We start from the raw sequence: 13,289 nt of genomic DNA on the forward strand, positions 1-13,289 counted from the left end.
TCCTACGAAAGCAGACTGCTGGGATTGTGGCTTCGAGAGGACTGTCCTGGTTTCAGTTCAATAGGACTCCTTCGCCTCTACGGTGAGGGACTGCTTCTTAAAAAGTCCGCCTATGAACATGCTTCATCCCATACAAGCGAGAGACATTTACTTCCTTTTAAGAGTTTTGTTTTGTTTGGATTGGAGGATCTCCTCAGAGCCTAACGACCCTACTCCCCATCTGGCTAGGAAAATATTGTTGTTGTTGTTTGCCTTCAAGTCGCTTCTGATTTATGGCGACCCTAAGCTGGTGAACCCATCATGGGGTTTTCATGGCAAGTTTCTTCAGACGGGGTTTGCCATTGCCATCCTCTGAGGCTGAGAGAGTGGGACTCGTCTAGGGTCCACCAGTGGCAAGTCACAGCACAGAGGGGAAATACCCCCCCCCCAACACTGAAAACCAGCATCAAGGCGACTGCTGGTTTCCTTTCCACCATAACCCTATATATTTTGGGGGCAAGCAGGGAAGCCTCCCAAGTCTTAGGTGGACTTCTGGAAGTCTGAGAAGGCGAGTGACGTCATTCTCGGGATGTCCATCCGGGGCCAGGTGCAACGACATAGCCGGCCGGGGCTGCCTTGGCCTTCAGGAGGGTCTCGAGTCCCACCTTCGGCTGCCCTGGAGGCTTTTGTTGCTGCCACGAAAGGTCAGGCTCAGACCTTTGGGGGGGGGGGGGGAGGTCCAGAGAAGTCAGTAAACCTGGATCCTGGACCCACAGAAAAGAGGAGAACCCCTCTCTCACTGTCCGGAAGTCATGGACCTTTGGAGGTCCACCTTTCCTCCAACACCCACAATCCTTGAGCAATCCTTAACCTGGCAGGGAAGAGAGTGGAGGGGTCAATGTCTCTGGATCAAGCATTCAGAGGACCACTGATCTTCCTGAAGCATCATCACCACCATCACCACCACCATCCCAGATCTCTCTGGTGTTACCAGAAAACGAGCTCCCATTTATTAGGCCTCCCGACTAGGAGCCCTTCCCAGCCGCCTTCTCCTTTTAGCCCTCCATCTTGCCTCTGCCGACCAATTTTCTTGGAACAGCCACAGCCCTGGACTTGAGGAAATTTGGTCCCTCTCATAAATGATTAATTCGGAGCCTGCAGGCAAGGCCAAGACTTGTTGCATCCGTTTTAGGATTTGATTAATCGCCCTGGGACTCCAGTCGTGCAAACTCCGCCACGAAGCCGCCAAAAAAAGGAGCTCCCGGTTTTATCTGGCAGCCAGAGATTTATTTTTTTCTTCTATTTATATGCAAATATTGTTCCCCCCGCCTTTTAATAGATAGATACGTACACTATATAGCTGCAAAGATATAGAAGTGCCTTCGTTTGAAGAGGTTGATCATTTATTACAAAAATAAACGAATAAATACAACATTATATCGTTGTTTTCCGACAGGCTATTTTACAAATATAGAATCTTTAAAAAAAAAAAGGTAACAAAACAAAAAACAAATCCCAAACGTAAGTGTGAAAAGTATGGACACTCATTGACAACAATGATCGATACTGCACTTCTTATTAGAGCCGAGGGTTCCCTAAAGACTCAGCTGAAAAACATCCATACAAAACATGTTTTCAACATGCAAACGCCAGTCGCTACACTGAAAGATCGTATTATTATTTTTTTAGAAAGGAAAGGAAAGGGGGGGGGGGGAGTCCAAACTACTGTCATTCAAAGGCAGGCTGGAGGTTTTTGCATGGATTCTGAAAACGGAGGGCCAGCAACCCTGAGGCAATCACTTTCAATATATTCAGCAAACTTATCTCATGGCTGGAATTTGGAGGGGATTGTGATGCGAAGTTAGCTGGGCAACTGGAGGGATAGACTTAGGGAAAGACTGAAAAAGAAAATGGAGGAGGGATGTAAAGTATTTAAATAGCATAAAAGCTAGGAACGGTTCAAGACAACTCTCTGTAAAATATTTTGACTTGCCTTCTCCATTTTCAGGTTAAAAAGGAATACGGAGGGAATGACTGCAACTCTATACATGTTTCTTAGGAGAAAGCCCCATTATACTCAATGAGGCTTCCTTCCAGGAAAGTGTGTCCAGACTTGCACCTTAAATTCCCAGTCACAGCATTTCTATTTTACTTGCAATGCTCAGGGTCATCACCTACTGATACAGAATAGGACTTTCTTTATTTACATGTTATAACAATATAAACGTTAAACCAAGCTTTTCGTTTCTGCACATTTTGATACTTTTGAACAGGGACCTGCAATGTTTTCACCTAAAGAGGTGGTTCCCTCTCCTCTCCTCTCCTCTCTCTCTCTCTCTCTCTCTCTCTCTCTCTATATATATATATATATATATGAGAGAAGACTGAAGGGAAAGGGAACCACCTCCTTAAGCTCACTTCTATGCACCAGAAGGGCACCAAGGGGGACATACATACATACACACACACACACACACACACATATATGCAAATGCTTGCTTCCAAAAGTGGTGGCCTAAAAACGAACCTCTCACAGATTATCTCCTTCGCAAACAAAACAAAACAAAAAGAATTTGAGGCTTGCTATTAGCTCTCTGTTTGTCACCCACATCCTATTATTATTATTATTATTATTATTATTATTATTACCAAATCACAACCAGAACAAGCAAATAGACCTTATATTTTGAAAGGGAAAAATAACCCCTAACAACCCAGACATACACCTCCATCTCAATCCATCCTGCCCACCCCTTCCTTTGGGGTGAAAGAGAACATATTATTCCACCGGATGGTAGTATCCTCCAGGTAAAAGCAACTTTATGGCCTCCTCACTGGAAAGCCTGTTTTCTTATTTCCCTTACAATAATAATAATAATAACAACCGAGACCTAGCGTTTTCCTTTTCCTTTCTTTTCTCTTTTCTGCTTGGGAAACCGGGGTCAAAGAATAGCTCAAAGAAAAGAAACACTAGCTTCTCCTCCCCTCCTCTCAATATCTTCTCCCATCCCTCTCTCTTTGGAGGCTGCCCACCAACATTGGCTACTTTCATTTGAGATTTCCGGTGAAGGGATTCGTATAGTTCCCTTGTTTGAAACCAGGCTTATTCCCACGCCGCACCCAGGGAAAGAAACCGAGGGCATCCCCAAGATCAACAACACTCGCGTTTCTTCTAAAAAGAGTGGAGGGAAAACACTGAAATATCCGAGTCCATCCCACACACCGCACACCTAAAGCAACACAACAGCTGAAAACTAAAAGCTAGACGCTGGGCATGCTTTCTTTCTCTGGATACATCTTGGCTTAGAAGCACCGTTCCTGAAACACTGTTGACAAGTGATGCTCTGTCAAAGGTATCCAAAGCATCTATTGTCTTAGAAATCTGGCATGTTTTGGAAAAGGAAAGTGGCTCCGGGGAAGGGAAGCTGAAAAGAGGAGGACAGCTGATCACCTGGAAGGAAAATATGGAGCTCAGTGAGGAATTCTGCAATGGCTTTCTGTTCTAAAGCTTTACTTCATCATCCCAATTGTACATGGTTAGTACATGGATCCAGATTGGGGAGCTGCGGATGGATTTCTAAGGGGGAGACCTACTTCTGAAAGGCTAACTTGACCAATACTGGAGAAGTGGGGATTCCCTCTCCCCCCCAAAAAATAACACACACCAAAATATCCCAAATAAAGCAGGTTTCTTCTATCTCTGGTCCCTCTCTCTGAGAAGGTTTCTAGGATTTTCTTAAGGAAACTTACTCCACACATTGTTGTGTTTTTTTTGTATGCATCAGACCAAAGACTATTTCATTCTAACAAATTTATTTTTTTGTCTCAATCAGCTCTTACGGAATCACTACTCAAATTAAATTACAATCAAATTATCACATCAAAAGATACCCTTATTACCTAATAGCTGTCCGTATTATTTTTTTTTCCATTTCATTTTTAAAATTTGTGCTCGTCTGAAAAAAACACGTAATACAAGATCTGGGGAAAAATAAATTACCGTTTTTGCAGCAGTTCATAGGTATTCTGAATAAAATATTAAAAGAAGTCATTTAATGAAAATATAAAGCAAATTTTTTTTTAGATCAACAACGGATCTAAAACATTTCTCTATTGCCGTCTTTTTTTCTTTTTTTTGTTTTTGTTTTTGTTTGTTGAAAAGTTCTGTTTATTAAAACCTACCAAAAACACTGCGAGGAAATGGCAGTATTATAGAATCATCTCCACAGCACCCTTTCAATCAAGTTGGCCACGGATTTAGGAGAGGAGTTCAGATAAGTGCAGCTGAAGATGCCCAGTCCTTTTTAAAATCCCTTTTCTCTCAGTTAGTAGTCCAGAAATAAAAAATAAAAAATATGAATTTAAAAAAAATATTAGCAGTGAACTTCCTTTTCTTTTTTTAAAAAAAATCCAGGATGATTGGCAGCCTTCAGGAGCAGAACTCTGACAGCCCTGAATTATTCCCTTTACGTCGCTGTTTCCCTTAATTCACGTAAAATCCAAGTTTAAAGATCAGCAACCCCCTTTGCTTCCCCCCTCCCTTCCCTCCCTCATTTTTTTCTTTTTTCAGGGTCAGCTTTCCATTTGCGGGTCTTTCTTTTCCTCCCTCCCTCCCTCCCTCCCTTTCTTTTTCACTCTTTCGTCCTCCTCCTCCCTCCGCTCTCCCTTTCTCCCGATTTATCACGAAGTTGCTTTTCTAACAGGGCTGCTTGCCTCCCTCCCTTCTTTATTTTCTTCTTAGAAAAGCCTGCCTTATTCCCCCATAAACTGAGAAAGCCGAGACCCTTCCATTTGGCAGAACACTGCTCCTTTCCTTCCCATCCCACAAAAGTAGAGTCTCACAAAACAATGCAGTTTGGCCAAGAAAAACAAAACCCAACAACTATTAAGTCCGGGAAAGGAGGGCGTGGATTAAAAGTGGTATGTCTCTATGTGTGTGTGTGTGGGCGGGGGGGAGACAAGTGTGTCGGTGCTTGTGTGTGGAAACTGAGATAATAGCAAATATGTTTCCTAGGGATTTTCTAGGGCAATCCTTTAAAAACAGCTGATGGCTGGGTTTGAGGCTCGCCTTGGACAAACGGAGCAAGGAGGCAGAAAAAGAGAGAGAGAAAGAGCGGGAGAGAAAGAGAGAGAGAGAAGCAGAAACCTTAGGGGGTGAGACAACAGCAACCACTACCATCACTTTTGTCCTGTTGTCACAAGAGGGGATATCCCTAATGTGTGTGTGTGTGCATTTGGGGTTTCAACCCCACTCTCCTTCTCTGTAAGGCAGGAGTCATGTCCCTGGGCTGGGCAAGGCTCCCAGAGATGTGGGTGCGATCTTGTGTGTGAGTTTAAAGGTAGGCATGAGAGAATCAAGGAGCAGAGGAGTGGGTTGTGTGGGTTGTGTTGGCTCTCCTTCTTCTCCCTCCTTCCCACCCCCCCAATCTTGACTGCCCAGTCCCCGCTTTCCCTTTCCCTCTTTCTCTCTCTGTCCTCCTCCTCCTCCTCGGCTCCCTTCTTCTCTCCCGACCCCCATCCCTTCGGGGCCGGCGGCTGCCTATCTGCCCGCGGCCGGGTCCCTTCACTGCACGCTGCCCTGGAGTCCGTGGTGCGGGGGCGGCGTGTCGGCGTTGACGTTGCCGACCTGGGAGTAGACGTCGTCGGGCGTCTGCTGCTGGATCCCCGGCGGGGTCATGCGCTTCTCTTTCTGCCTCCGGTTGCAAAACCAAACCCTGACCACCTCCTTCTCCAGCTGCAGGCTGTCCGCTAGGTTCGTAATCTCCTGGGCGGAGGGCTTGGGGCATTTCAGAAAGTGGCTCTCCAAGGCCCCCTTGACACTCACCTCGATGGAGGTCCGCTTCTTCCGCTTGCGCCCCTGGGCCGCGATCTTGTCGATGCTGGTGGGGCTCCCCGTCGAGGAGTCGGCCTCCTCCAGCCACTTGTTCAACAAGGGCTTCAGCTTGCACATGTTCTTGAAGCTCAGCTGCAGAGCCTCGAAGCGGCAGATGGTGGTCTGCGAGAAGACGTTGCCGTACAAAGTGCCCAGCGCCAGCCCCACGTCGGCCTGCGTGAAGCCCAGCTTGATCCGGCGCTGCTTGAACTGCTTGGCGAACTGCTCCAGGTCGTCGGAGGTCGGCGTGTCCTCGTCCGAGTGGGGGTCGTGGCTGTTCAGGCCCCCTCCTCCTCCTCCTCCGCCGCCTCCTCCTCCTCCGCCGTGGTGGGGATGCTGGTGCGGGTGGTGATGGTGGTGGTGGTGGTGGCCCGGGTGCTCGCCCAGCTCCGGCGTGTCGCCTCTCACCAAACCCGGGTGAACCAGGCTCTGGCTGCCCGGCGGAGGGCTCAGCATCCCGTTGACCGTGAAGCCCCCCGGCTGGGAGTAGATGAGCGACTGCTGCTGCTGCTGGCTGGCCATGGAGGGCAAGTGGGCCGCCGCGGTGGCCCCCCAGTGTCCCTGGTGCGGGGGGCCCAGGTGAGGCGGCGGAGGCGGAGGAGGCGGACGGTGGTGCAGAGCGGCCCCCGAGTGCAGGTCCTCCCTCCCGCCGCCTCCCTTCACATCGGCCTGCTGCTGCTGCTGCTGCTGCTGTTGTTGTTGCTGCTGCTGCTGCTGCTGGGGGCTGCCGGTCATGCCGACGGGGCTGGTGGACCAAGGCGAGCCGGCTTCCACTGCGGCGGCGGCGGCTGCGGCTGCGGCGGCTGCAGCGTGGGGCAAAGCGGTGACCCACTGGTGGGCATGGCTGAGCATGTGGCCTCCGTTGCTGGCCGCCATGGCCCCCTGCATGAAGTCACTCTGGACCATCTTCACCGAGGAAGGGTCGCCCCGGTAGTTTCCGCCTCCTCCGCCTCCTCCGCTGCTTCCTCCGCCTCCTCCTCCGGAGACCGAGGTGACAGACACGCTGCCCGGCTGCATGCCGGCGTCGGAGTGGACGATGGAGCCCGCCGAGAGGATGCTGTTGCTGGCCAGGTAAGGGTTGGAGGCCGCCGTGGCCATGGTCGCCGCCGTCGTGGCCACCGCCGCCGCCGGCCTGCCTCCGGGCCCTCCACCGCCTCCGCCTCCGCCTCCGCCGCCGCCTCCGCCGCGCACTCCAGCCTCCGCCGCCCAGTAGTGTGTGAGGAGAATCCTCGCCCGCCTGCCCGCCCGCCAGCCAGCCTCGGCCGGCCGGCGGCGAGCTCTCCCCCGCGCCTGCGGGAAAGCGAGCCCCCTCCCGGGCCCAAGGCTCTCCCCCGGAGGGGAGCCCCCGAAAGCAAGGGCGAGCGGCGAGGGAGAGAAGAAGAGGCGGGAGGGGAAACAGATTAAAAATAGGAGGAACAAAAATTAGAGGGGGGGGGGGGAGGGAGACTAGGAAAACCAAAGACACACAGCAGCCCCTGCGCTTCTCCTCTTTGCTTCCTTCTTCTCCTTCTTCCTCCCCCTTCAGGCCGGTTCTTAGAGCAATTCACCTGTTAGGGGTTAGCAGCACCAGCATTACTGGGGAGAATGATGATGATAATAATAATAATAATGATATCTACTTCTCTCTAGGTCTAGGTGTGTGTGTGTGTCTGTAGAGGCTGCAAAGAAGAGTCAGCTATAGATAGGGGAGGGAGCGGGAAAAGAGCGGGAAAGGAAGCGGGAGGGAGGTCACCCAGCCGCGACTCCCCTTTGGGCTTCTTTCCCCTTAGCTTCCTCAGGAGGAGCCTCTTTCTCCCTCCGTCTCGGGGCTCTGGCTCTCGGTGGGTTACTTTTCTCTTCCTCCCACCCCCCTTTCTTTTCTCTTCTTTCTTTCCTTCCTTCCTTTTCGCCAGAGAGAGAAACTTTGTCCCCCTCCTTCTCCCGCCTGCAAGTCTTTGTATGGCTTGAAGGAGGTGCGTGTGGGCTCCTTTGCTGCCGCCCCTCACACACAACGCACACACAGAGAAAGACTCGCACCCAGCGCCTCTTCCTCTCTCTTTCCGCCTCTCTCTTTGCTTTCTTTCGTTCCTAGAGCTGGCTTCCTCCCCTCCCCTCCTTCCCCTCCCCCTCTCCTTTGCTTCAGCGCCCAAGTTTTGTTTATGTCCTAAGAAAACTTCTGGCGACGCTGGCCAAAGCGGCAACAACAACAACAACAACAAGGACGAGGACGACGAGAGCAAGAGCAGCAGCCGGAGGAGGCGAGGAGGCGAAGCGGCGGCTGAGGAGGCAGCATCGCTCAAAGTTGCCGCCGCCGCCGGGCTGAAGCGTTGGGGTCCTGAGGAAACCAGAGTCCTTTGGCAACCTCTTGGAGGAGAGCAGCAGGAGGAGGCAGGCGGCTCGGTTCCTTCTTCCCTCCACTTTCAAGTCCAAGTCCTTCTGCTTCTGCTTCTTTTTTGGTCTCCCCTCACATGGCTGGGGAACAAGCCCAAGAAGTCTCTCTGTGTGTGTGTGTGTGTCACACAAACACACACAAATATCAGAAAGGTCCTTTTCGGCTCTTCTCCCGCCAAAAAGAAGAAGAAGGAAAAAAGTTGGGGAGGAAAAAAATTCGGAGCGGGGTGAAAATCACAAGAAGTAGAAGAATGGGGTGAAAAGAAGAAATGAAGGAGGCTCCAGTCTCTCTGTCTGAAGGAGGAGGAGGAAGCAGCAGCAACAGCAGCAGCAGCAGCAGCAGCAGCAGCAGCAGCGCCTCAGTGGAGAGCGGGGCGACTGGGGGTGGGCGCCAAGATGGTATCCTTTAGTAGCCACCAACTCCGGCGGGGAAGTGGGCTGCCAGGGCTGGCCAGGCGTGCTCTGGTGGGGCTGGAGCCCAGCAGCTCTGCTCGGCTCTTCCTCTGCCTTCGCCGCCGTGGCCTCCTGCTCCTCCTCCTCCCCCTTTCCCTCCTCCTCTTCCCCTCTTTCTCTCCCTCTGACAGTTCTCTCTCTGTCCCTCCCTCACCGAGCGGGGACTCTCGACTGTTTACCCTCCGCTCACCCACCGCCACCACCACCGCCGCCCCCTCCCCCCAAAAAAATTACAAGGAAGTCGAGCGCCAGGGCCCCCGCTGATTGGCTGCCCGCTGGGTGATTGGCAGCCTTGGGGTGGACCGGGCCTCTGGACTCCCAAGCTCCCCCTTCCGCCCGTTCCGATTGGTTGCTTTTTAATTTAGGCAAAGGGTGGCGGGGGCTGGAAAGCGGCCCGGCCCCTCCCCCTCCCCAGGCCCCTCCCCCTTGGGGCTCTCCAGCCCTCCCCTTCCCTCCCACCCGCAATGTCTTAACTCTTCCAGCCCGGAGAATGAATGCAGCCCAGGTCTCTCTGGGAGGTGTGTGTGTGTGTGTGTGTGTGTGAAAGAGAGAGAGAGAGAGAGAGAGAGAGGGTGGGGGAGAAAGGGAGAGCCCCTCTCCATGGCCTGGCTCCTCACTGGCTTGCCTCTGCAACCCGAGGCCGCCTTGCCATCCCCCAAGCCCCCGCCCCACAGGCCTGAAGAAAGCCATTGTGGGGATGCTGCCTCTGATGGGCGCTGCGGACCTGAATTGTCTTTGGTCTTATTGGCTGGCCTAGCAGGCTGCCTCGGATGCCGCTGTGGACTCGCGGGGCTGGTTTAGTGAATTGCGGTCCACAGCACCCTCATGGTAGGCATCGTCCCACAAAGGGTTTCACCCCCGTGGAGGGTTAATGGCAAGGCCACCTCAGGACCGCAGCGCCCATAGGCGTCATCGTCGTCCTATAGGGCTTTGTAGGCATCTCCCTGCATTGCCTTTCAGCCCTGTTGGGAATTGCCAGGCAGCCTCTGGTCCACATCATCCTACAGTGCACTGCATCCTGCACTGCCTTTCGCCCCCGCAGGGCTGCCTTGGGGAATTGGAAGCGCCCGTGTCCTCGGCAAGCCAGTCAGATCCATGCCATTTGAAAGTGTGTGTGTGTGTGTGTGTTGGGAGGAGGGGTGGCGTGGAAAGGAGCGAGCCCTTGCAAAGTTTGGGCTTCCGCGGGGGCTTCTCTTGCATAAAGACCCCGAAAGAGGCCCAAAGAGGTGAGGCGGAGGGGTCCTCCAAAGGCGCACCGGGCAGAGATTGAGGCGCCAAGGTCTCTCTCTCTCTCTCTCTCTCTGCCTCCATCCCTCCTCCGCCGTGACTCCTCTCCCGGCCTCACTCTCCTTTGTTTTACTCCTCCGCTCCTTTCGCATCTCCTTTTGTACGTGTTTTTCTCCTCTCCATCCCTAAAAAGCCCCAATTCGGGACGCTCCGAGGTTTCTTAGGCAGATCCACAATTTACCTTCAAGAGAGCATTCCTCTGTAAGCATCTCTCTCTGTTTTTAAATTATGTCAAGGCACGATTGTTGGGTTTTTTAAAACTTATTCCCCCCCCCCCCCCCATTTCAAACAAGGAAATGCCTTTCCCATCGCCGAAAGAAAGAAAGAAAGAACGAAAGAAAGCAATAAACCCGGTGATCTAGTGGCATTTTGCAAGCTATAGAGCAGGCAGGCGGGATGAAACCTTGTCTTCTGGCTAGTCCAGCTGAAAGAGTTAAGGTGGGCGGGAGGGCGAGAGAAAGGAGAGGGAGGGAAGGAAGGAGGAGAAAGGGAGAGAGAGAAAGAGAGAGAGAGAAGGAGAGAGGGAGAGGGAGAGCGAGAGAGGGAAGGATGCGACCAAGCGGAAACGCCGCCGCACAGAGGCAACCTCAGTGAACCAAGCAAAAAGAGAAAGTGGCAAGCCAAACAAGGGCAAATTGAACCCTCCTCGGGGATTTCCAGGGAAATCGCCCCATTCGGACATTCAGGGGACACGGCTTATTGGTGAAGTGTGTATGTGTGTGTCCCAGCTCTCTCACGGAATGTGAGTGTGGCTCTGAGCGTTGCGGGTCTCTCTTTCTTCTCGGTTAAAATAGGGTGACATGAAGGTGTGCAACTCCCCTCCTTCCCGCTCCCGGTGGCATTTAGGGGGCAGCCCTAAAGATCTGGTAGCTTAGGGGGCAGCTTAGCTGGAGGCTGGCGAGCCTTGGTTTAGGATCCAGTCCAGCTCTTGCTTGTACACTCAAAAGAGACTATCTTAGGTAGAATGAGGGGGGAAGACCATTATGAGCTGAAGAGCCCCCTGGGATTAAGGCCACCATCCCTGGCAAGGGCTACTCCTTCGTTTTGTTCCCCCCTCCATGTGTCTTCCAGAGATTTCCCCTCTTTCCATATATATATATATATAGAGAGAGAGAGAGAGAGAGAGAGAGACAGAGAGACGGGGGGGCAGTGATGGTGTTGGTGGGGAGACGAACCTTAACACAGATTTCATTGAGTCAAAACCCCCGAGATCTCCAGGTGCAGCCGCTTGAAGAGCCGGTGCCAGAACCCCGTGTTTTCCTTTCCAGCCGATTTTGCTTGGATCAGGCTCAAAATCCGAGCGAGTCTCGTGGTTTTGTTTACACTGAATGGGGAGGATAGGAACGGTGCCATGGGGCCGTCTTTCATTAATATACAGTGAGGATTTTGTCTAAATTACGGGCGATGAATTTCACAGTGCGCGCTTTCAAACGCCGTCTCAGGTGGCCCGACGAAACGTGATCGCTCCCCGCCCGCCAGACCCACTCCACTAATAATACTCACACCAGTCATCCAAATAATAATAATAAGAATAACAATACCACTAAGGACGGGGAAGCGACAAGAAAGGTCTTGGAATAATACAGTGCATCTACAAAACAAAGAAGTCTACAAGCTGAGACTGACATTTTATCCCCCCCCCCGATTTTTATTTTTTATTTATTTATTTTCTTAAAGGCAAACTTAATCCTTCCCCCCATCCCCCAACAATTCACCCCCCCTTTGCTTTCCTGTAGAATGTGATTGCTTTGTCTGGGGGGGGGGAGAATCCAAAGTATAACAAGGGGAGAACAGTTAGTGCTGATTTTCATTTGCATAAATTTTCATATATTTTGGTGAAAATAATAGACTAGTGGAGAGCTGGGCTTAGTGGAGTCAGTGCAAAGGAAAGGCTTACCCTGGATCGTTTGGGGCTGCACTGGAGAACCCGGTTTGTCCTCTCCGCTGCTTTGCCGACTACAAAACACTTTTTAAATACAATGCCAAATTCTCTAAAATCCGGGACCTCTTTTGGGTGAGTGCTTTTTATCTTTCCTATCTGAAAAATATTTTCCCCCACAGTTACCTTCTAGAAGCGTCCCTGTCTGAGAATTTACATCAAACTCTTTGAAAGGGAGAAATAATAATAATAATAATAGTAATAGTAATAATCATGATTCGCCACCCCCACCCTCTTCTCTCTAACATCTAGGTGAAAGATTAACCTGAAGTCATTCCAAACACTTCTTAGCTGCTAGATGAGTACTACACTTTGGAGGACTTTGGTGTGCTATAGGAGGATGGAAGGGGTGTGATTTACTTCGATGCAGGAGCGTAAATTGGAAGATGAGCCAGCGACTAGCAATGTTTACTATTTAACAATGATCTTCAGGATTAGGAGGTCTTCCTCCCTCCCCATGCACAACCCCCTAGTTTTTAAACACCCCCACTTTCAAAGGGAGTAGGAAGGTACAATGGTTGAGGAGAGCAAAGGAGGACTTTAGCACCTGCTATGACCTCTTAGGAAAGGCACCAGGTTTTGGAGGATGAAATTGTTGGAGGGAACTGGGGGGCTGAGGAAGAAGAAGAGGAGGAAACTATTGGGGGGGGGGATGGACCTGGAGAGTTAAGGTTGTTAAGCAGGGGGCAGACGGTGAAGCCAACCTCCCCAGCTCTGGAGTGAAAGTCCCTCCGAAAGACCCTAATCCATCAAAACTAACCAGGACCTCCCTTCATTTGATGCTCGGAGGAGAAGGCGGCGGGGGACGGGGGCATTGCCAAGGAAGCTGGCTTCTCCTGGCATTGCCCCCTTGCCCCCCACCCCAATCTGGAGAGACCTTTGCTCCCCCCGGCTCCCTCCCGCCCTCATGAACCCCACTCCTAGACCTTGGACCCGCTTTATTTTGTACCACGAATAACACTAAGGACTCTGTGTGTGTGTGTGGGGGGGGGGGGAGAAAGTCAAATGTGTGGAGGCGATGGGGCTCCTTAGGATAAACTTTCTCCCCCACTTTCTATAGGCTGACCTATCTTTAGGAAAAACTTTTCCCTCCTCTTTCTATAAGCTGACCTATCTTTAGGAGAAACTCCTCCCCACTTCTATAGGCTGATTTACCTTTAGGAGACCCCCCCCCTTTCTATAGCCTGACCTATAGGGACTATCCTCCGACTATTCCCCCCCTTCCACTCCGCCAAATTCTTGCTGAGAGAATTGATTTATGGCCATCGTCCTCTCTTCTTAAACCTTCTTTCCTTCCACCTTTGGAGGACCTGCTAGTCTCTCTTTCTGCCTCTCTCCCCATCATCAAGCGGTCGCTTAAAAATGTGGATCAAGGAGGGAAAAAAGAAA

At 51.5% G+C, this 13,289-nt stretch overlaps 1 protein-coding gene across 1 annotated transcript; it reads right to left on the reverse strand.

Annotated features, from left to right (window-relative positions):
• Positions 1-5,464: 5,464 nt before the first annotated feature.
• On the reverse strand, positions 5,465-6,953 carry POU3F3 (POU class 3 homeobox 3). The gene has a single exon (XM_089508007.1). It carries the CDS (start codon positions 6,947-6,949, stop codon positions 5,543-5,545), a length of 1,407 nt encoding a protein of 468 aa, XP_089364133.1. The 5' UTR covers positions 6,950-6,953; the 3' UTR covers positions 5,465-5,542.
• Positions 6,954-13,289: the final 6,336 nt, after the last annotated feature.

Source organism: Sceloporus occidentalis, unplaced genomic scaffold, assembly GCF_023333645.1.
Source record: "Sceloporus occidentalis isolate IW3139 unplaced genomic scaffold, rSceOcc1.0.p SCAF_2, whole genome shotgun sequence".
Lineage (NCBI taxonomy): Eukaryota > Metazoa > Chordata > Lepidosauria > Squamata > Phrynosomatidae > Sceloporus > Sceloporus occidentalis.